General features: G+C 39.5%; 1 protein-coding gene across 1 annotated transcript; it reads left to right on the forward strand.

Annotated features, from left to right (window-relative positions):
• Window positions 1–15,587: 15,587 nt before the first annotated feature.
• Window positions 15,588–18,456, forward strand: LOC147759247 (uncharacterized). The gene is given in 5 exon segments (XM_086998584.1): window positions 15,588–16,560; window positions 16,563–16,598; window positions 16,771–17,081; window positions 17,180–17,292; window positions 17,466–18,456. Coding segments are annotated over 5 exon segments (1,107 nt in total). The 5' UTR covers window positions 15,588–16,415; the 3' UTR covers window positions 17,968–18,456.
• Window positions 18,457–21,531: the final 3,075 nt, after the last annotated feature.

Below are 21,531 nucleotides of genomic sequence, written 5' to 3' on the forward strand. Positions count from 1 at the left end.
CAGAGCTTATTTTTGGATCATCTTTAAAGCTAGAATTGGGGGCCTTGATGAAGTGACCCGGGCCATTACCACATTTTTTATGAATGACAGGTGTGGTAGATTGATTTTCCTCACTTTTTGGAAAAATCGGAGACGGGTCGATTTTTGGTGATTTTGAGTGATTTTGAACAGTGCCGGCACTGTGAGATTTCTTCAATTTTGGCCAGGTAGGGATGAAAATTTTTTTTCTTCATTATAGTGTCAGGTAGGTGTGTTCGGTCATTTGTAGTAAGAATAAAGTGCTGGAAGAGTGGTGGTGTCAACATTAAGGAAGAAATAGAGCAAAAACTCTCTCTCCCCCCCCCCCTCTCAGATTCTGTTCTCAGAGCTTATTTTTGGATCATCTTTAAAGCTAGAATTGGGGGCCTTGATGAAGTGACCCGGGCGCGTTTCCACATTTTTTATGAATGACAGGTGTGGTAGATTGATTTTCCTCACTTTTTGGAAAAATCGGAGACGGGTCGATTTTTGGTGATTTTGAGTGATTTTGAACAGTGCCGGCACTGTGAGATTTCTTCAATTTTGGCCAGGTAGGGATGAAAATTTTTTTTCTTCATTATAGTGTCAGGTAGGTGTGTTCGGTCATTTGTAGTAAGAATAAAGTGCTGGAAGAGTGGTGGTGTCAACATTAAGGAAGAAATAGAGCAAAAACTCTCTCTCCCCCCCCCCCCCCCTCTCAGATTCTGTTCTCAGAGCTTATTTTTGGATCATCTTTAAAGCTAGAATTGGGGGCCTTGATGAAGTGACCCGGGCGCGTTTCCACATTTTTTATGAATGACAGGTGTGGTAGATTGATTTTCCTCACTTTTTGGAAAAATCGGAGACGGGTCGATTTTTGGTGATTTTGAGTGATTTTGAACAGTGCCGGCACTGTGAGATTTCTTCAATTTTGGCCAGGTAGGGATGAAAATTTTTTTTCTTCATTATAGTGTCAGGTAGGTGTGTTCGGTCATTTGTAGTAAGAATAAAGTGCTGGAAGAGTGGTGGTGTCAACATTAAGGAAGAAATAGAGCAAAAACTCTCTCTCCCCCCCCCCCCCCCTCTCAGATTCTGTTCTCAGAGCTTATTTTTGGATCATCTTTAAAGCTAGAATTGGGGGCCTTGATGAAGTGACCCGGGCGCGTTTCCACATTTTTTATGAATGACAGGTGTGGTAGATTGATTTTCCTCACTTTTTGGAAAAATCGGAGACGGGTCTATTTTTGGTGATTTTGAGTGATTTTGAACAGTGCCGGCACTGTGAGATTTCTTCAATTTTGGCCAGGTAGGGATGAAAATTTTTTTTCTTCATTATAGTGTCAGGTAGGTGTGTTCGGTCATTTGTAGTAAGAATTAAGTGCTGGAAGAGTGGTGGTGTCAACATTAAGGAAGAAATAGAGCAAAAACTCTCTCTCCCCCCCCCCCCTCTCAGATTCTGTTCTCAGAGCTTATTTTTGGATCATCTTTAAAGCTAGAATTGGGGGCCTTGATGAAGTGACCCGGGCGCGTTTCCACATTTTTTATGAATGACAGGTGTGGTAGATTGATTTTCCTCACTTTTTGGAAAAATCGGAGACGGGTCGATTTTTGGTGATTTTGAGTGATTTTGAACAGTGCCGGCACTGTGAGATTTCTTCAATTTTGGCCAGGTAGGGATGAAAATTTTTTTTCTTCATTATAGTGTCAGGTAGGTGTGTTCGGTCATTTGTAGTAAGAATAAAGTGCTGGAAGAGTGGTGGTGTCAACATTAAGGAAGAAATAGAGCAAAAACTCTCTCTCCCCCCCCCCCCCTCTCAGATTCTGTTCTCAGAGCTTATTTTTGGATCATCTTTAAAGCTAGAATTGGGGGCCTTGATGAAGTGACCCGGGCGCGTTTCCACATTTTTTATGAATGACAGGTGTGGTAGATTGATTTTCCTCACTTTTTGGAAAAATCGGAGACGGGTCGATTTTTGGTGATTTTGAGTGATTTTGAACAGTGCCGGCACTGTGAGATTTCTTCAATTTTGGCCAGGTAGGGATGAAATTTTTTTTTCTTCATTATAGTGTCAGGTAGGTGTGTTCGGTCATTTGTAGTAAGAATAAAGTGCTGGAAGAGTGGTGGTGTCAACATTAAGGAAGAAATAGAGCAAAAACTCTCTCTCCCCCCCCCCCCTCTCAGATTCTGTTCTCAGAGCTTATTTTTGGATCATCTTTAAAGCTAGAATTGGGGGCCTTGATGAAGTGACCCGGGCGCGTTTCCACATTTTTTATGAATGACAGGTGTGGTAGATTGATTTTCGTCACTTTTTGGAAAAATCGGAGACGGGTCGATTTTTGGTGATTTTGAGTGATTTTGAACAGTGCCGGCACTGTGAGATTTCTTCAATTTTGGCCAGGTAGGGATGAAAATTTTTTTTCTTCATTATAGTGTCAGGTAGGTGTGTTCGGTCATTTGTAGTAAGAATAAAGTGCTGGAAGAGTGGTGGTGTCAACATTAAGGAAGAAATAGAGCAAAAACTCTCTCTCCCCCCCCCCCTCTCAGATTCTGTTCTCAGAGCTTATTTTTGGATCATCTTTAAAGCTAGAATTGGGGGCCTTGATGAAGTGACCCGGGCGCGTTTCCACATTTTTTATGAATGACAGGTGTGGTAGATTGATTTTCCTCACTTTTTTGGAAAAATCGGAGACGGGTCGATTTTTGGTGATTTTGAGTGATTTTGAACAGTGCCGGCACTGTGAGATTTCTTCAATTTTGGCCAGGTAGGGATGAAAATTTTTTTTCTTCATTATAGTGTCAGGTAGGTGTGTTCGGTCATTTGTAGTAAGAATAAAGTGCTGGAAGAGTGGTGGTGTCAACATTAAGGAAGAAATAGAGCAAAAACTCTCTCTCCCCCCCCCCCTCTCAGATTCTGTTCTCAGAGCTTATTTTTGGATCATCTTTAAAGCTAGAATTGGGGGCCTTGATGAAGTGACCCGGGCGCGTTTCCACATTTTTTATGAATGACAGGTGTGGTAGATTGATTTTCGTCACTTTTTGGAAAAATCGGAGACGGGTCGATTTTTGGTGATTTTGAGTGATTTTGAACAGTGCCGGCACTGTGAGATTTCTTCAATTTTGGCCAGGTAGGGATGAAAATTTTTTTTCTTCATTATAGTGTCAGGTAGGTGTGTTCGGTCATTTGTAGTAAGAATAAAGTGCTGGAAGAGTGGTGGTGTCAACATTAAGGAAGAAATAGAGCAAAAACTCTCTCTCCCCCCCCCCCCTCTCAGATTCTGTTCTCAGAGCTTATTTTTGGATCATCTTTAAAGCTAGAATTGGGGGCCTTGATGAAGTGACCCGGGCGCGTTTCCACATTTTTTATGAATGACAGGTGTGGTAGATTGATTTTCCTCACTTTTTGGAAAAATCGGAGACGGGTCGATTTTTGGTGATTTTGAGTGATTTTGAACAGTGCCGGCACTGTGAGATTTCTTCAATTTTGGCCAGGTAGGGATGAAAATTTTTTTTCTTCATTATAGTGTCAGGTAGGTGTGTTCGGTCATTTGTAGTAAGAATAAAGTGCTGGAAGAGTGGTGGTGTCAACATTAAGGAAGAAATAGAGCAAAAACTCTCTCTCCCCCCCCCCCCTCTCAGATTCTGTTCTCAGAGCTTATTTTTGGATCATCTTTAAAGCTAGAATTGGGGGCCTTGATGAAGTGACCCGGGCGCGTTTCCACATTTTTTATGAATGACAGGTGTGGTAGATTGATTTTCCTCACTTTTTTGGAAAAATCGGAGACGGGTCGATTTTTGGTGATTTTGAGTGATTTTGAACAGTGCCGGCACTGTGAGATTTCTTCAATTTTGGCCAGGTAGGGATGAAAATTTTTTTTCTTCATTATAGTGTCAGGTAGGTGTGTTCGGTCATTTGTAGTAAGAATAAAGTGCTGGAAGAGTGGTGGTGTCAACATTAAGGAAGAAATAGAGCAAAAACTCTCTCTCCCCCCCCCCCTCTCAGATTCTGTTCTCAGAGCTTATTTTTGGATCATCTTTAAAGCTAGAATTGGGGGCCTTGATGAAGTGACCCGGGCGCGTTTCCACATTTTTTATGAATGACAGGTGTGGTAGATTGATTTTCGTCACTTTTTGGAAAAATCGGAGACGGGTCGATTTTTGGTGATTTTGAGTGATTTTGAACAGTGCCGGCACTGTGAGATTTCTTCAATTTTGGCCAGGTAGGGATGAAATTTTTTTTTCTTCATTATAGTGTCAGGTAGGTGTGTTCGGTCATTTGTAGTAAGAATAAAGTGCTGGAAGAGTGGTGGTGTCAACATTAAGGAAGAAATAGAGCAAAAACTCTCTCTCCCCCCCCCCCTCTCAGATTCTGTTCTCAGAGCTTATTTTTGGATCATCTTTAAAGCTAGAATTGGGGGCCTTGATGAAGTGACCCGGGCGCGTTTCCACATTTTTTATGAATGACAGGTGTGGTAGATTGATTTTCCTCACTTTTTGGAAAAATCGGAGACGGGTCGATTTTTGGTGATTTTGAGTGATTTTGAACAGTGCCGGCACTGTGAGATTTCTTCAATTTTGGCCAGGTAGGGATGAAAATTTTTTTTCTTCATTATAGTGTCAGGTAGGTGTGTTCGGTCATTTGTAGTAAGAATAAAGTGCTGGAAGAGTGGTGGTGTCAACATTAAGGAAGAAATAGAGCAAGCAAAAACTCTGTCCCCCCCCCCCCTCTCAGATTCTGTTCTCAGAGCTTATTTTTGGATCATCTTTAAAGCTAGAATTGGGGGCCTTGATGAAGTGAACCGGGCGCGTTTCCACATTTTTTATGAATGACAGGTGTGGTAGATTGATTTTCCTCACTTTTTGGAAAAATCGGAGACGGGTCGATTTTTGGTGATTTTGAGGTGATTTTGAACAGAGCCGGCACTGTGAGATTTCTTCAATCTTGGCCAGGTAGGATGAAAATTTTTTTTCTTCATTATAGTGTCAGGTAGGTGTGTTCGGTCATTTGTAGTAAGAATAAAGTGCTGGAAGAGTGGTGGTGTCAACATTAAGGAAGAAATAGAGCAAAAACTCTCTCTCCCCCCCCCCCTCTCAGATTCTGTTCTCAGAGCTTATTTTTGGATCATCTTTAAAGCTAGAATTGGGGGCCTTGATGAAGTGACCCGGGCGCGTTCCACATTTTTTATGAATGACAGGTGTGGTAGATTGATTTTCCTCACTTTTTGAAAAATCGGAGACGGGTCGATTTTTGGTGATTTTGAGTGATTTTGAACAGTGCCGGCACTGTGAGATTCTTCAATTTTGGCCAGGTAGGGATGAAAATTTTTTTCTTCATTATAGTGTCAGGTAGGTGTGTTCGTCATTTGTAGTAAGAATAAAGTGCTGGAAGAGTGGTGGTGTCAACATTAAGGAAGAAATAGAGCAAAAACTCTCTCTCCCCCCCCCTCTCAGATTCTGTTCTCCAGAGCTTATTTTTGGATCATCTTTAAAGCTAGAATTGGGGGCCTTGATGAAGTGACCCGGGCGCGTTTCCACATTTTTTATGAATGACAGGTGTGTAGATTGATTTTCCTCACTTTTTGGAAAAATCGGAGACGGGTCGATTTTTGGTGATTTTGATGATTTTGAACAGTGCCGGCACTGTGAGATTTCTTCATTTTGGCCAGGTAGGGATGAAAATTTTTTTTCTTCATTATAGTGTCAGGTAGGTGTGTTCGGTCATTTGTAGTAAGAATAAAGTGCTGGAAGAGTGGTGGTGTCAACATTAAGGAAGAAATAGAGCAAAAACTCTCTCTCCCCCCCCCCTCTCAGATTCTGTTCTCAGAGCTTATTTTTGGATCATCTTTAAAGCTAGAATTGGGGCCTTGATGAAGTGACCCGGGCGCGTTTCCACATTTTTTATGAATGACAGGTGTGGTAGATTGATTTTCCTCACTTTTTGGAAAAATCGGAGACGGGTCGATTTTTGGTGATTTTGAGTGATTTTGAACAGTGCCTGGCACTGTGAGATTTCTTCAATTTTGGCCAGGTAGGGATGAAAATTTTTTTTCTTCATTATAGTGTCAGGTAGGTGTGTTCGGTCATTTGTTAGTAAGAATAAAGTGCTGGAAGAGTGGTGGTGTCAACATTAAGGAAGAAATAGAGCAAAAAACTCTCTCTCCCCCCCCCCTCTCAGATTCTGTTCTCAGGAGCTTATTTTTGGATCATCTTTAAAGCTAGAATTGGGGGGGCCTTGATGAAGTGACCCGGGCGCGTTTCCACATTTTTTATGAATGACAGGTGTGGTAGATTGATTTTCCTCACTTTTTGGAAAAATCGGAGACGGGTCGATTTTTGGTGATTTTTGAGTGATTTTGAACAGTGCCGGCACTGTGAGATTTCTTCAATTTTGGCCAGGTAGGGATGAAAATTTTTTTTCTTCATTATAGTGTCAGGTAGGTGTGTTCGGTCATTTGTAGTAAGAATAAAGTGCTGGAAGAGTGGTGGTGTCAACATTAAGGAAGAAATAGAGCAAAAACTCTCTCTCTCCACCCCCCCTCTCAGATTCTGTTCTCAGAGCTTATTTTGGATCATCTTTAAAGCTAGAATTGGGGGCCTTGATGAAGTGACCCGGGCGCGTTTCCACATTTTTTATGAATGACAGGTGTGGTAGGTTGATTTTCCTCACTTTTTGGAAAAATCGGAGACGGGTCGATTTTTGGTGATTTTGAGTGATTTTGAACAGTGCCGGCACTGTGAGATTTCTTCAATTTTGGCCAGGTAGGGATGAAAATTTTTTTTCTTCATTATAGTGTCAGGTAGGTGTGTTCGGATCATTTGTAGTAAGAATAAAGTGCTGGAAGAGTGGTGGTGTCAACATTAAGGAAGAAATAGAGCAAAAACTCTCTCTCCCCCCCCCCTCTCAGATTCATGTTCTCAGAGCTTATTTTTGGATCATCTTTAAAGCTAGAATTGGGGGCCTTGATGAAGTGACCCGGGCGCGTTTCCACATTTTTTATGAATGACAGGTGTGGTAGATTGATTTCTCCCTCACTTTTGGAAAAATCGGAGACGGGTCGATTTTTGGTGATTTTGAGTGATTTTGAACAGTGCCGGCACTGTGAGATTTCTTCAATTTTGGCCAGGTAGGGATGAAAATTTTTTTTCTTCATATAGTGTCAGGTAGGTGTGTTCGGTCATTTGTAGTAAGAATAAAGTGCTGGAAGAGTGGTGGTGTCAACATTAAGGAAGAAATAGAGCAAAAACTCTCTCTCCCCCCCCCCCTCTCAGATTCTGTTCTCAGAGCTTATTTTTGGATCATCTTTAAAGCTAGAATTGGGGGCCTTGATGAAGTGACCCGGGCGCGTTTCCACATTTTTTATGAATGACAGGTGTGGTAGATTGATTTTCCTCACTTTTTGGAAAAATCGGAGACGGGTCGATTTTTGGTGATTTTGAGTGATTTTGAACAGTGCCGGCACTGTGAGATTTCTTCAATTTTGGCCAGGTAGGGATGAAAATTTTTTTTCTTCATTATAGTGTCAGGTAGGTGTGTTCGGTCATTTGTAGTAAGAATAAAGTGCTGGAAGAGTGGTGGTGTCAACATTAAGGAAGAAATAGAGCAAAAAACTCTCTCTCCCCCCCTCCCCCCTCTCAGATTCTGTTCTCAGAGCTTATTTTTGGATCATCTTTAAAGCTAGAATTGGGGGCCTTGATGAAGTGACCCGGGCGCGTTTCCACATTTTTTATGAATGACAGGTGTGGTAGATTGATTTTCGTCACTTTTTGGAAGAATCGGAGAAGGGTCGATTTTTGGTGATTTTGAGTGATTTTGAACAGTGCCGGCACTGTGTGATTTCTTCAATTTTGGCCAGGTAGGGATGAAAATTTTTTTTCTTCATTATAGTGTCAGGTAGGTGTGTTCGGTCATTTGTAGTAAGAATAAAGTGCTGGAAGAGTGGTGGTGTCAACATTAAGGAAGAAATAGAGCAAAAACTCTCTCTCCCCCCCTCCCCCCTCTCAGATTCTGTTCTCAGAGCTTATTTTTGGATCATCTTTAAAGCTAGAATTGGGGGCCTTGATGAAGTGACCCAGGCGCGTTTCCACATTTTTTATGAATGACAGGTGTGGTAGATTGATTTTCGTCACTTTTTGGAAAAATCGGAGACGGGTCGATTTTTGGTGATTTTGAGTGATTTTGAACAGTGCCGGCACTGTGAGATTTCTTCAATTTTGGCCAGGTAGGGATGAAAATTTTTTTTTTTCATTATAGTGTCAGGTAGGTGTGTTCGGTCATTTGTAGTAAGAATAAAGTGCTGGAAGAGTGGTGGTGTCAACATCAAGGAAGAAATAGAGCAAAAACTCTCTCTCCCCCCCCCCCTCTCAGATTCTGTTCTCAGAGCTTATTTTTGGATCATCTTTAAAGCTAGAATTGGGGGCCTTGATGAAGTGACCCGGGCGCGTTTCCACATTTTTTATGAATGACAGGTGTGGTAGATTGATTTTCGTCACTTTTTGGAAAAATCGGAGACGGGTCGATTTTTGGTGATTTTGAGTGATTTTGAACAGTGCCGGCACTGTGAGATTTCTTCAATTTTGGCCAGGTAGGGATGAAAATTTTTTTTCTTCATTATAGTGTCAGGTAGGTGTGTTCGGTCATTTGTAGTAAGAATAAAGTGCTGGAAGAGTGGTGGTGTCAACATTAAGGAAGAAATAGAGCAAAAACTCTCTCTCCCCCCCCCCCCTCTCAGATTCTGTTCTCAGAGCTTATTTTTGGATCATCTTTAAAGCTAGAATTGGGGGCCTTGATGAAGTGACCCGGGCGCGTTTCCACATTTTTTATGAATGACAGGTGTGGTAGGTTGATTTTCGTCACTTTTTGGAAAAATCGGAGACGGGTCGATTTTTGGTGATTTTGAGTGATTTTGAACAGTGCCGGCACTGTGAGATTTCTTCAATTTTGGCCAGGTAGGGATGAAAAATTTTTTTCTTCATTATAGTGTCAGGTAGGTGTGTTCGGTCATTTGTAGTAAGAATAAAGTGCTGGAAGAGTGGTGGTGTCAACATTAAGGAAGAAATAGAGCAAAAACTCTCTCTCTCCCCCCCCCCTCTCAGATTCTGTTCTCAGAGCTTATTTTTGGATCATCTTTAAAGCTAGAATTGGGGGCCTTAATGAAGTGACCCGGGCGCGTTTCCACATTTTTTATGAATGACAGGTGTGGTAGGTTGATTTTCGTCACTTTTTGGAAAAATCGGAGACGGGTCGATTTTTGGTGAATTTGAGTGATTTTGAACAGTGCCAGCACTGTGAGATTTCTTTAATTTTGGCCAGGTAGGGATGAAAATTTTTTTTCTTCATTATAGTGTCAGGTAATTGTGTTCGGTCATTTGTAGTAAGAATAAAGTGCTGGAAGAGTGGTGGTGTCAACATTAAGGAAGAAATAAAGCAAAAACTCTCTCTCCCCCCCCCCCCCTCAGATTCTGTTCTCAGAGCTTATTTTTGGATCATCTTTAAAGCTAGAATTGGGGGCCTTGATGTAGTGACCCGGGCGCGTTTCCACATTTTTTATGAATGACAGGTGTGGTAGATTGATTTTCCTCACTTTTTGGAAAAATCGGAGACGGGTCGATTTTTGGGTGATTTTGAGTGATTTTGAACAGTGCCGGCACTGTGAGATTTCTTCAATTTTGGCCAGGTAGGGATGTAAATTTTTTTTCTTCATTATAGTGTCAGGTAGGTGTGTTCAGTCATTTGTAGTAAGAATAAAGTGCTGGAAGAGTGGTGGTGTCAACATTAAGGAAGAAATAGAGCAAAAACTCTGTCTCTCCCCCCCCTCTCAGATTCTGTTCTCAGAGCTTATTTTTGGATCATCTTTAAAGCTAGAATTGGGGGCCTTGATGTAGTGACCCGGGCGCGTTTCCACATTTTTTATGAATGACAGGTGTGGTAGATTGATTTTCGTCACTTTTTGGAAAAATCGGAGACGGGTCGATTTTTGGTGATTTTGAGTGATTTTGAACAGTGCCGGCACTGTGAGATTTCTTCACTTTTGGCCAGGTAGGGATGAAAATTTTTTTTCTTCATTATAGTGTCAGGTAGGTGTGTTCGGTCATTTGTAGTAAGAATAAAGTGCTGGAAGAGTGGTGGTGTCAATATTAAGGAAGAAATAGAGCAAGAACAAGTCCTACCTGGAACAATAGAGCAAGTTTCCACATTTTTTATGAATGACAGGTGTGGTAGATTGATTTTCGTCACTTTTTGGAAAAATCGGAGACGGGTCGATTTTTGGTGATTTTGAGTGATTTTGAACAGTGCCGGCACTGTGAGATTTCTTCAATTGGTAGGGATGAAAAATTTTTTTCTTCATTATAGTGTCAGGTAGGTGTGTTCGGTCATTTGTAGTAAGAATAAAGTGCTGGAAGAGTGGTGGTGTCAACATTAAGGAAGACATAGAACAAAAACTCTGTCTCCCCCCATCTCCGATTCTGATCTCGGAGCTTATTTCTGGATCATCTTTAAAGCTAGAATTGGGGGCCTTGATGAAGTGACCCGGGCGTATTTCCACATTTTTTATTAATGATAGGTGTGATAGATTGATTTTCATGACATTTTTTTTTATTTTGAGTGATTTTCATAAGTGCCAGCCATGTGAGATTTCTTCAATTTTGGCCAGGTAGGAATGAAAATGTTTTTTTCATTATAGTGTCAGGTTGGTGTGTTTGGTCATTTGTAGTAAGCATAAAATGCTTGAAGAGTGGTGGTGTCAACATTATTGAAGAAATAAAGCAAAAACTATGTATACAGATTCCTGCTATATTATTATTTTATCTTTAATTTATCGAATTTTATGATGCCTTTCCTATATACATAGTCCTTTTTTAAAATAATTACCGTATCAGATTTTTAAAACCTAGAACAAAAGTTTTCAGTTTGTCTGTCTTTTTTATTCCAACAATTTCAGCAGCCATTACTGTTCCCGAGACACCTTGCCTGTGCTATCAAACGAATCCTGTTACTTACAGCACAGGAGCACCAAAGAGTTTGAAGAGTGCTTTACAAGTCATCAGTCAAATTAAGCAGAAATGGTCTTAGCTTTGCAAACCGGTGTCAAAGGGTCAAATCAAGTATTCCAAGCCTTCCAAGGACTAGTATGATGTAAGTCAGTATGGACAATATATTAAAGGTCCAAAAGCATCAAAGTCTTTAAGGTACTCGCCCCACGCCGCAGCATGTCATCGAAGAAATGACCCCTTGATGATAGGGATATGGATTGCAAGTGTTCTGGAGGCTCCAAGACAACTGTCTATAGCAGGTTCTGGTACTTGCATAGTGGGTCTTCAAACCCTTGGTATAGAAAGTACAAACCAGCAGCTTAATCTGGAAGTTAAAAAGAAAAAACAGCCATAAGTCCATGCATTAAAATCATGTTGAAATCTCTTTTTGGAAATTAGAAAAACGACTATTGCAATTATTAGAGAAGGCTTAATTAACTTTGAGTGTGCATTTTTTATGAACTGATACTTCCTTGTGAACAAAAACTCTGAAAAGATTTCAACATTTTGTATTTTTGGCAATAATGAGAAATGAATGAACATTCATTGATTAATTATTATCATTATTTATTTATTTATTTATTTTTTTGCTATTTCCACTTGAGGGTGCTTACGCAAATTTGGCAGATTTCCCAAGTTTTGGGTTAAAAGCACAATGTTGTTATTTTGGGTCTTTATGAGGTAATGTGATTTTGTCAGCATATTAGTTAAATGAACAACTTTGTCTGGATGCCCCACTCCTGCCTCAAATGAGATTTTAAAAGCAAACATCAATATCTATAAAGACAAGTTTTAATGCTTATTTTTGAACACATTTCACATAAATCACATTTCACATGATGATCTGGGCTGATTTTGTCAAAGTTAAAGAAACCCCATTTTGAACACTGATGACAATTTAAGTAAAACCATGTTACTCATGGATCTCAATCTTACAGAAAAGGTAAATTGGACTGAAATACAGCTTGAGTTAGAAAACTGAACTGTTTGCATTCTTTTTCTGAGAGTTATTTATTTATTTAATTATCATTATTATTATTATTATTTATTATTATTATTTTCAAAATAATTTTTTTTTCACATATTAGCATTTTCTTCGTGAGACTTGGAACTCCCACGGGATGAAATTCCAGCTCCCACTCTCAAGCCCCTGGGGAGCTTTTTGAAATAATATAAAGATGAAATTTGGGTTTTTTAAAATAATTAAAATAATGATGTCAGGAAGGCGTGTTTTGTTTTTTCTAGCCATCCACAGGTAAATTTTTTTTTTCAATATTTCTTGTGAATTAAAAAAATATTTTTCCATCCCCCTCCCCAACCTCAAACCCCTGAGGAGCTTTTTGAAGTACTATAAAGATGCAATTTGGGGATTTAATGATGAGATGTTGATATGTTTAGACAATTATTGTGAATGATCCCTTTCCGTCTCAGCACTGATACTCCTCCGCACCATTACTCCCTCGCACCGATAGGCCTATACTACCCCTTACACTCCATCGACCTCACCCGCATCTTAAAGCTCCTGCAACGATACTCTCTCACAGCCTTTGCAATTGGTTAAAACTGCTACCAACAAAACACAATGATTGATCTAAAAACTCTCGAAATACTATTTTTCCGAAAGTGCACCACCCTCTTGGGACCCAAAAGTGACACATTTCATTAGAAATATTGTGGAAAAATAAGGGAATTACTAAAGTTGGTCTGCTTAGTAACAAAGTACATAGTCGATCTAATATGTATGCAGCTCGGCTTTGTGATTATTAAGAAATATCTGTATACTTCACTTCGTTCTTCAACAGTGGTTACTGTATACAATATGTGCATCTTCTTCTTGATTTGTTAATTAATTATTTTACTAAAAGTATCTTTTTAACAGAAGATAGCAAAGACGACATAATCTTTTCTTCAGGGGCCACTCTATTCGTAAAAGAAATTGAAACAACAACAACAACAAAAAAAAAAAAACATTGTTTAAGCGAGAAATTGCCGCCTTTGTCCTCCTGGAAATGTGAGATTCTACAATTTAAGCTGTCCTTGGGCGATTGTAGGAACCACTGCAGGGGCGGATCCAGAGCTATATACTGACAGTCTTCCAAATTATCTTTGTTGATTCATCCTCCAATTTTGACCGTCTTCCAACATTAAAAATTGGATACCCGTCAATGTAAACTTGAAAATCTGACCGTCTTCTGGAAGACCCAGAAGACGGCCTAAATCCGCCCCTGCACTGAACACCTACAGTATAATGCGCTTAAATTACTGTTTTTTCTTTACGGTTCTGTTTGTAATAGAAATCTAGGACAGAAAAAATTACAAGTTGAATGTAACATCATAAATCCTTAAAAATAGATAACAAATCCGATTGTGTTTATTTCCAGTATGCAGCAAGATCGTTATTAAGAAATCAATAACGAACAGCTCTCAGGGGCGAATCCAGGATTTCGAAGACTAGGTGGTTAGTTTTTATTGACCCCGCTTCTACGTGGACGGAACGGTTCATTTTTAACATTGAATAAATTAATTGAATTAATATTCATTAAAATTAAATCAAATAAAATAACGATGCATGATGATTAGTAATGCAAGATTTATGCCGCAAAGTCGCTTGTCAGACTACATCTAAGATGATCTCACGACATACTTGGGTATGGCTGTTTAGATGTAGGGGGTAGAGGCACTATTTGAAGGCAGCTGAAGGAAAAATCGAAAGGAGTTCGATGGCATTTAGCATTACATGGTCCATTTCTCAGTAAAGAATACTAAATAAAGAAATTATACATACTTCAGGATGGCTCACTGCGGTTTTCGTCCACACATAGGCAACCAGTAATTCGGACTCTACTAGCGATAATGTAAACACACCTTGAATGCCCATTTATGTATTTGCTTTTCTAGTTAAACTTAGCAATGTGTATTAATTTTGTTCGAAAAAAAAAAGCATTCCACTGTAATTTGCGACCGCGTCCATGTGCACCAATGCAGGCCTATTCTATTTATGGAGATGGTCACATAATCAGCAAAACGGAAACTTAACTGGTACATGTACAAGTTTCGAAATAAAATGTTTGTCAAACCTTTATAATATCTAGAGCTTTTGTTGTTTGAAACATGTTTAACTAAAATGTAAGAAAAACGAAAAAAGTAAGCAGCAAGCTGGTAGGCAGTAAGTGAAAGCCTGGTCTGAACACTGAATTTCTAGGTAAGCATGTATTTTTCACACCCCCTAATTTCATTTCCACAACGATCCGTGAATGAGGTTAAAAAGCAATAACATACTTGTGTGACAGGACAAAATGCTTTGTTTATTACGCCACTTTATCTTGTCAAATGAAGCATGAATTTGAAAAACCATGAAAACTAGAGGATCAGAGAGGTGATACCGCCTGAGGGTATTGTACCACCAGCTGGAGTAAGCTCATTCGTATAGAAAAGTGAAAAAAGGGACACCACCTCCAGTGTTGTGCTGGACAAGCTCTACATGCAGTAAGCAAAAGTTCTAAATAGTTTTGTTGAAAATTACCATTTAAAACAAAATCATGAGGAAAAGTAAAAGTTTAAATTCAAATTTGTGAAGTGCAGTTCATGGCAAAAAGTAGGTCAAAACTCAATTTCAAGAACACAGATTGTCAGCATATGACTGCCTATTCAAGTTCAATAGTGATTATGGGCATATCTCTGCTAGTTTTGGAGATAGAAAAGTTGCAAAGTTGCGCGGCTCATTATAAAATCGCCACCTTTTAAAATTTCCAGTTGTACTAAGTGCACGTGGTTTGCAGATTAATTTTAGCCATTAAGAGCGTTAGATTGAAACCTTTTGCCGCTACAAATACAACAACTTGATTGTTATCTTACGCGATTATCAAAAACAGACAATAGCAAGAATCACTTACCTGCTGTAGGTTACAAGGGCGACCAACCCAGGGGCGGGACCAGGATTATTTGAAGGGGGGTCCACGGATGCAAAACCGACCCTTATCTTAGAGGGCGAACGGTGCTATTTGGTACTTTTTAGAACTACATGTATGATTCGGCTAGAGAAAATACTTATTTCATAAGGGGACCATCGGTGTGATTATTTTTAGAAACTGAAGGGGAGGAGGTCAGGACCCCCTGACCCCCCCCCCCCTCCCAATCCGCCACTGCAACTACCAATGGACCTCGGTGGACACAGGTTAATTACATATCTGGCATTTGTGTCATAGGTTGTGCATTTAAGCTTTAAACTTAAGTTTTATAAATATTAAAGTACCTACCCTTTAACGCGAAGTAAGAATCACGGTCAGCCACCTTTGTTTATGAGACAGTAATCAGTGTTACGCCGACGACCATCACCTGATCTATTGAATTAAACGAGTGGAGTAGTAACGAACCCTTGGAACGAATTTGAGAAATAAGCAAACCTGACTTTATCGAGTGTAGGGGAGTTCGATTTTCTAAAAAAAAAAAAAAATGTACATTATATTTATAAAAATTCAGTCGGGGTCAAAACTCCCCCCCCCCCCCGCCCCTCCTAAATCCACCACTGGCACAAATCTTTTGTCCTGTACCATCTAAACTGCGTCACGTACAGCTCGATGTAGCGAGTCAATATAAATATAATTTCAATCGGTTGACGAGAGGAATTAAAGTGAAATTAATTTCTCTCTGGTTATGACACGCCAGAAGAGGGCGGGATTGGTGTAGGGGAGTTTTCGTGTCATTTAGGCGATTGACACGGTACTGTTAACACGCTTATGATTACGACTCCGTAGACGACATGGTTGATGAGTCCAGTGGAAGCGAACACTTTACCTTGGCTGATGTAATGAAAAAAATGGAAAGTAAAAAGAAAGAGACGAAAGACTATTTCGACCATAGACTGTCTACTTTTAATGCCGAAGCCGGTAAAACCTGAAAGTCGACAATATTTATCTTGGAAAATAGAAGGTAATCACCAGCAATTTGACTCAACAGTATTTGAAAATAAGATTATTGTGGTGAACAAACTGACAGTGCCTTACAGTCTTGGCAAGAGAAACAAACTTATCAGAATTGCTGACACTTTCGACACTGTTAAGGAACATACTGTTAATCCTCTTGCTTGTGATTCTGAGAGCGAGAGAGCTACAAAGAAAATAAAAGAAAACAAAAAGGGAGCCAAAAAAATAAGGTTATATCAGCAGACCGACCGATAGGTGTGGTGGGCGATACTTCTCAGCGGAGAAGTCTTTATCGCAGCAGCGGGTCGTGACTTTGCTTAGCTTGTTGAGGAAAGGGCCATTTCATGCTTGAGTGACCAACTTACAGAGGGGAAAGTTATTCTACCAGAGTCCAACCCCAGAGATAAAGGAACATCTGGAATGGGATAGAAGGCGGAAGCATTGAAAAATAGATAAGTACCCGGTACATGTATGAGTGCGTTAGTTTCAATCAAGAGTTGCATAATTATGAACATGAGCAAAATCAGAAATTCATACCCGTGAAAAGTAGGTTAAGAACCAATTTAAGTTTTTGGGAAGAAGTAGGGTATTCATTTTTTATTCTAGACTTGATAAAAATGGTTATAAATTTCCGTTTATAGCAACACCCTGTGGGATGAGGAAAGATAACAGCTTTCACCATTGAAAAATAAGTTTTTTGTTAAAAAGCTATTCTTGAATTGAAAAAGATGCGTTTGATTAAAAGGTGTAGCAAACAACCAATTGTTGATAACCCTTAAACAGAAGCAGTGCATAGCAGTGAAAAATATAGATTGATTTTAGATGTACGAGAAGTAAACAAACATGTCTGTAAGCAGTCTGGTAGTTACGGACATTTGAGAACGGCTCTTATGTTTATGAAACTGTGTGGTTGGTTGATTAAATTTGATTCAGCTAATCAACATCTAGATATCTATTATCCTCATACGGATTATTGAGGTTTTTCATGGAAAATTCAAGATCAGCAGATTTATTTTTGATTCTTAGTTCTTCCATTTGGGTTATCATTAGCACTTAATATTTTTTTCAAAATTGACTTGGCAATTAATCAAAGAATGGTTCGATGTAATTGGATGACGGTCTGTGGTACTGTGGTAACATAGATAGATTGGAGCATCAGGGTGCTGAGATCAAAGATGATATTGCTAAGTCAGGTTTTATGTAAATATATGAGAATACTATTTGGTCGTAGGTACAGAGTCTGGCATTTATAGGCATCGAAATAGATATTAGTATTGGGGAAATCAAAGTTCTTGATATTAGATTAGCAAGTGCTAAGAGATCTGACATTATATTCGCACGAAAGTGAGCAGAGGTCTGGCTATGTCGGTCGGATTATACTATGTCTCATGTGTTGGGAAGTGTAACGCAACTAATGACAAATTATATTAGCATGGTTATTTCAAGTGCTTTTTCTTAGAATCAGAAAATGTGTGTGAAAGCATGCAGTCAAATTAGACCTTGGTGTAGTAAATCAGAATTTTACAGTTTTCACCTCAGTGCAATAAGGTAGTTTATTCTGATGCTAGTAGTACTGGGTTTGGAGGATATTGTGTGGAGACACCTAAAAGGGTGTGTTGCGGGGAATGGTCAGCTGACGAAGCGACGGAGAGCTCTACTTACAGAGATCTGATAGCTGTTTTCAGGGTCCTGTTCTCCATGGCAAACACGTTGAGTGTTTTGAGATTGAAGTGGTTTTCTGATAGCAAAGATGTTGTAAACATTAAAGAAAAAAGTAGCATGAGGAGTAAATTACAACCTATTATTTTTGATGTTTTTCTTCTAATGGAGTTATTCAATAGAAATGAAAGGATACTGAGAGAAGAGAATACCCATGCAGATTATATAAGTAGACGTGTGGATGTTGACAAATGGGGTATTTCTAAAGAATTATTCTCACATTTTGATAAGATATGGGGTCCTCATGAAGTGGATTGGTTAACGTCCTGCTACAATGCTAAAGTACATATTTTACTCTAGATTTTAGAATCCAGGAACAGTGAATGGGACACGCGTCATTTACGGATCTATCCTGGTCCTCAGATCAAATTCAGTCTCTTATTTCTACCAATGAGTTACAACAGACTCCTTGTTTCTATATTGTTTCCGACAGACTGTTCTGGTCCTTCACCTGTAAATATCCATCATGACGTAATCAAATGTGGCACCGAAACGTGCCCTTGGCTGACTCTGTTATGGTCTCAAAATTTTTGAAGCTTTAAGCTTTTAGATGCTACCTAGTTTCTTATTGAAAAGTCGAGATATAGAGGTGGCAATTGGCTTTTGATAAATCGGGTTAAATCGTATTTATGCCCAGTAAAAGTTCTTGAAAATATTTAGATTTCATTGGTAGGCCTCGATCCTAGCTACAGCTTTTCAAATTTACATGGCCTATTTTAAATATAATATCGTTGAATTACAATGACAGTTATGTATGAAAATTGTATAACGACGAGGGGGAGTATCGGTGCGCGTACAACAGTAATTTATGAATACATTTTACAGTATTATGGAATATACATGAATATTAGCGCCCGTGGTCTTATTGATCAATTAATGTGTGAATGAATAAGTCAAATCCACATGTATATCTGGGGCGGATCCAGGATTTTTTGGAAGGGTGGTGGTGTTTTTTTTACGGATTGACAAGGCCTCGGAGTGCAAGGCCGACCCTCACCCCTTTGGAGTTATGTTTGGGGCACGCTCGAGGGCCACGAAAAAGGGTGTTTTAGAGGGAAAATATCTCCATTTGATACGGTTTATAACTATTATTCAGCTATAGATTTTGGGTGTAATTTTTTTATCAGAAATCGAAGGGAGGAGGGGGTCTGGATCCCCCCTGACACCCCCTCTTTATCCGCCATGTACATGTATTAGACCGTGAACATTCGTGAACAGTTTCAACCACAGTCCCTCGCCTGAAATGAGCCATGCCTGTCTGTAATTTGCATAACAATTACTTGCTCATCGTAGTGAGAGCTGTATTTCCGAATGCTCAGTAGGCAGTAGGACACAGCTAGGTGAAGACGCAATGTTCAACGTGCGGGTGCAGTCGCAACGCAGTCGTATGAGGCGTAGAAGCAAATGCATGTTTCGTAAGTAGCACTTTTTCTTCAGTATCGTATGTCAGTTGATAGAAAGAGAGTAGAAAAATGCAAAGAAATTTGCGACGAGTATTTACGGGTATGTTACTACTCTTTGTTGTCGTTGTCGCCTGTCGTTTCTGTTATGCCACTCAAAATATTATTTAGCAAATTAGTAAATGGGCATATTACCACAAAGATCACGGACATATTTACATGATGGTACCGTACTTGTCACAGTTCCGAGCTTTTGATCCTAAGACAATGAAGGATAGTCAGTTTTAGTAGGTTTGTTAATTTCATTATACATGTACCTGTAAAATGCTTGTAAGCAGTGTTGAAACACGGGGAAATGATTTATTCTAAAGCGAAATATGGTTCCCAAACGCGTGATGCAAAGCGATTTTAGATATTACAACTTTATATAGTAGGTAAAATAAATAAATAGTGATAACCTACACAAACTAGAGGAGTGTTTTCAATATTTTTTTTTTTCAAAGCAAGATATCTGAAATATCTTTATTACTAACTTCAGGTCTTAAATGTGGCGTTAGGCAACATAGAATCGATTGCTTTTTTGGGGTGCTATCTGAGCCTGAACTATGGACAAGTCAGATATTGTTAACATTACCTTCTTATTTCAGAAGTCCACTGAGATACTGAGAACTGCACGGCACCTGGCTGCTAGCAACCAAGCCTGTCATTCACCCTCTGGAACCCTACGCACATCCATGCATCTTTTGTTTTAAAATTGAATAAATACGTTTGTCATTCCTTGTGTTCTTATTCACTTCCATATGAAATGATGATAAAATATTAATAATAATAATAATAATAATAGAGGGTTAGGGGTAAAATTGTAAAGATATTATTGTTTGAGCACTTTCAAATTAAATCTGCTAAAACTGATCTGTAAGCATTGTGTTTGGGATTGATGATTTCTCCAGTAACAGAGGATGTCGTAAATCGAAAGGATTAAAAGTTTTGTTAATATGCCCAGTATTTTGTAAATAATTGAGAGCATTTTAAGAATACATCTACAGGATTTCCAACAGCCCACATTTATAAATACAATTTGTATGAATTTACGATATTGCTTTTTTAAAAATCTGTCCTACATTTTTTATAGTGAGACGGGTTTTTTAATATCTATTTATAAATTAGTTCATCCTCCCAGATAAAATTTTCTTAATTTAATATAAGTCCATATTCTAAGGGTTTTGGTTTGCTAGAGAAAATTGTTTCAAATTTCACGACCTTCTCATCAAACGAACGCTTCAATTTTAAATTAAAACGGAAATATAAGAGATCTTGACACACTTTTGAAATGGGAACAATGAAATTTGCTCCTCCACCCAAAACTTAGAACTGCATATTCTGATATGTTTGAAAATGTCTCATTTAAATCATAATTAAAATAAATTGATCCTTTTATATAAAGAAATGGACTCGCCCCACCTGTCACCCCTCAAATCGAATGGACTTGTCCCACCTGTCACCCCTCAGATGAAATGGACTCGCCCCACCTGTCACCCCTCAAATCGAATGGACTCGCCCCACCTGTCACCCCTCAAATCGAATGGACTCGCCCCACCTGTCACCCCTCAAATCGAATGGACTCGCCCCACCTGTCACCCCTCAAATCGAATGGACTCGCCCCACCTGTCACCCCTCAAATCGAATGGACTCGTCCCACCTGTCACCCCTCAGATGGAATGGACTCGCCCCACCTGTCACCCCTCAGATGGAATGGACTCGCCCCACCTGTCACCCCTCAGATGAAATGGACTCGCCCCACCTGTCACCCCTAAGATGAAATGGACTCGCCCCACCTGTCACCCCTAAGATGAAATGGACTCGCCCCACCTGTCACCCCTCAGATGAAATGGACTCGCCCCACCTGTCACCCCTCAGATGAAATGGACTCGCCCCACCTGTCACCCCTAAGATGAAATGGACTCGCCCCACCTGTCACCCCTCAAATGGAATGGACTCGTCCCACTTGAAAACTTTCAATGCAGGTCAGTGGTGGGTGGAAGGGTATCACGTGATTTTCGGGAGCCAATGAAATAAGCAGGAATTTTACACTCCGTTATAGGTAAACAAAATGGCACGTTCGACGCACCAGGAGGATTGTTTATTTAGGAGGCATGCACATAAATTTGGTGGGTATTTTAAAAGCATTTTACTATTTACAACGATCAGTACCATCTCAACTTAACTCATGTGAAGTGATTTTCAAGTGTTTGGTCTGTTTATGTTTTTATGACAATTTAAATTAGGCATAGCTTCATATGTAGTTTGACAATTGTAAACTGAAGTTTTCACACCACAAGCCTTCTTTCAAATGAAATATCTCGAAAAGCACTGGGACGATTTTTTTCCAACTTTTCAGTAATGTTGCTCATTTATTTGTTGACAAAAAGTGCCGATGGCACCCGATGGCACCCCTGGATCTTTG

The sequence above is a fragment of the Lingula anatina genome, unplaced genomic scaffold (genome assembly GCF_051362555.1).
Source record: "Lingula anatina isolate TDL-2025a unplaced genomic scaffold, LinAna3.0 unanchor82, whole genome shotgun sequence".
NCBI lineage: Eukaryota > Metazoa > Brachiopoda > Lingulata > Lingulida > Lingulidae > Lingula > Lingula anatina.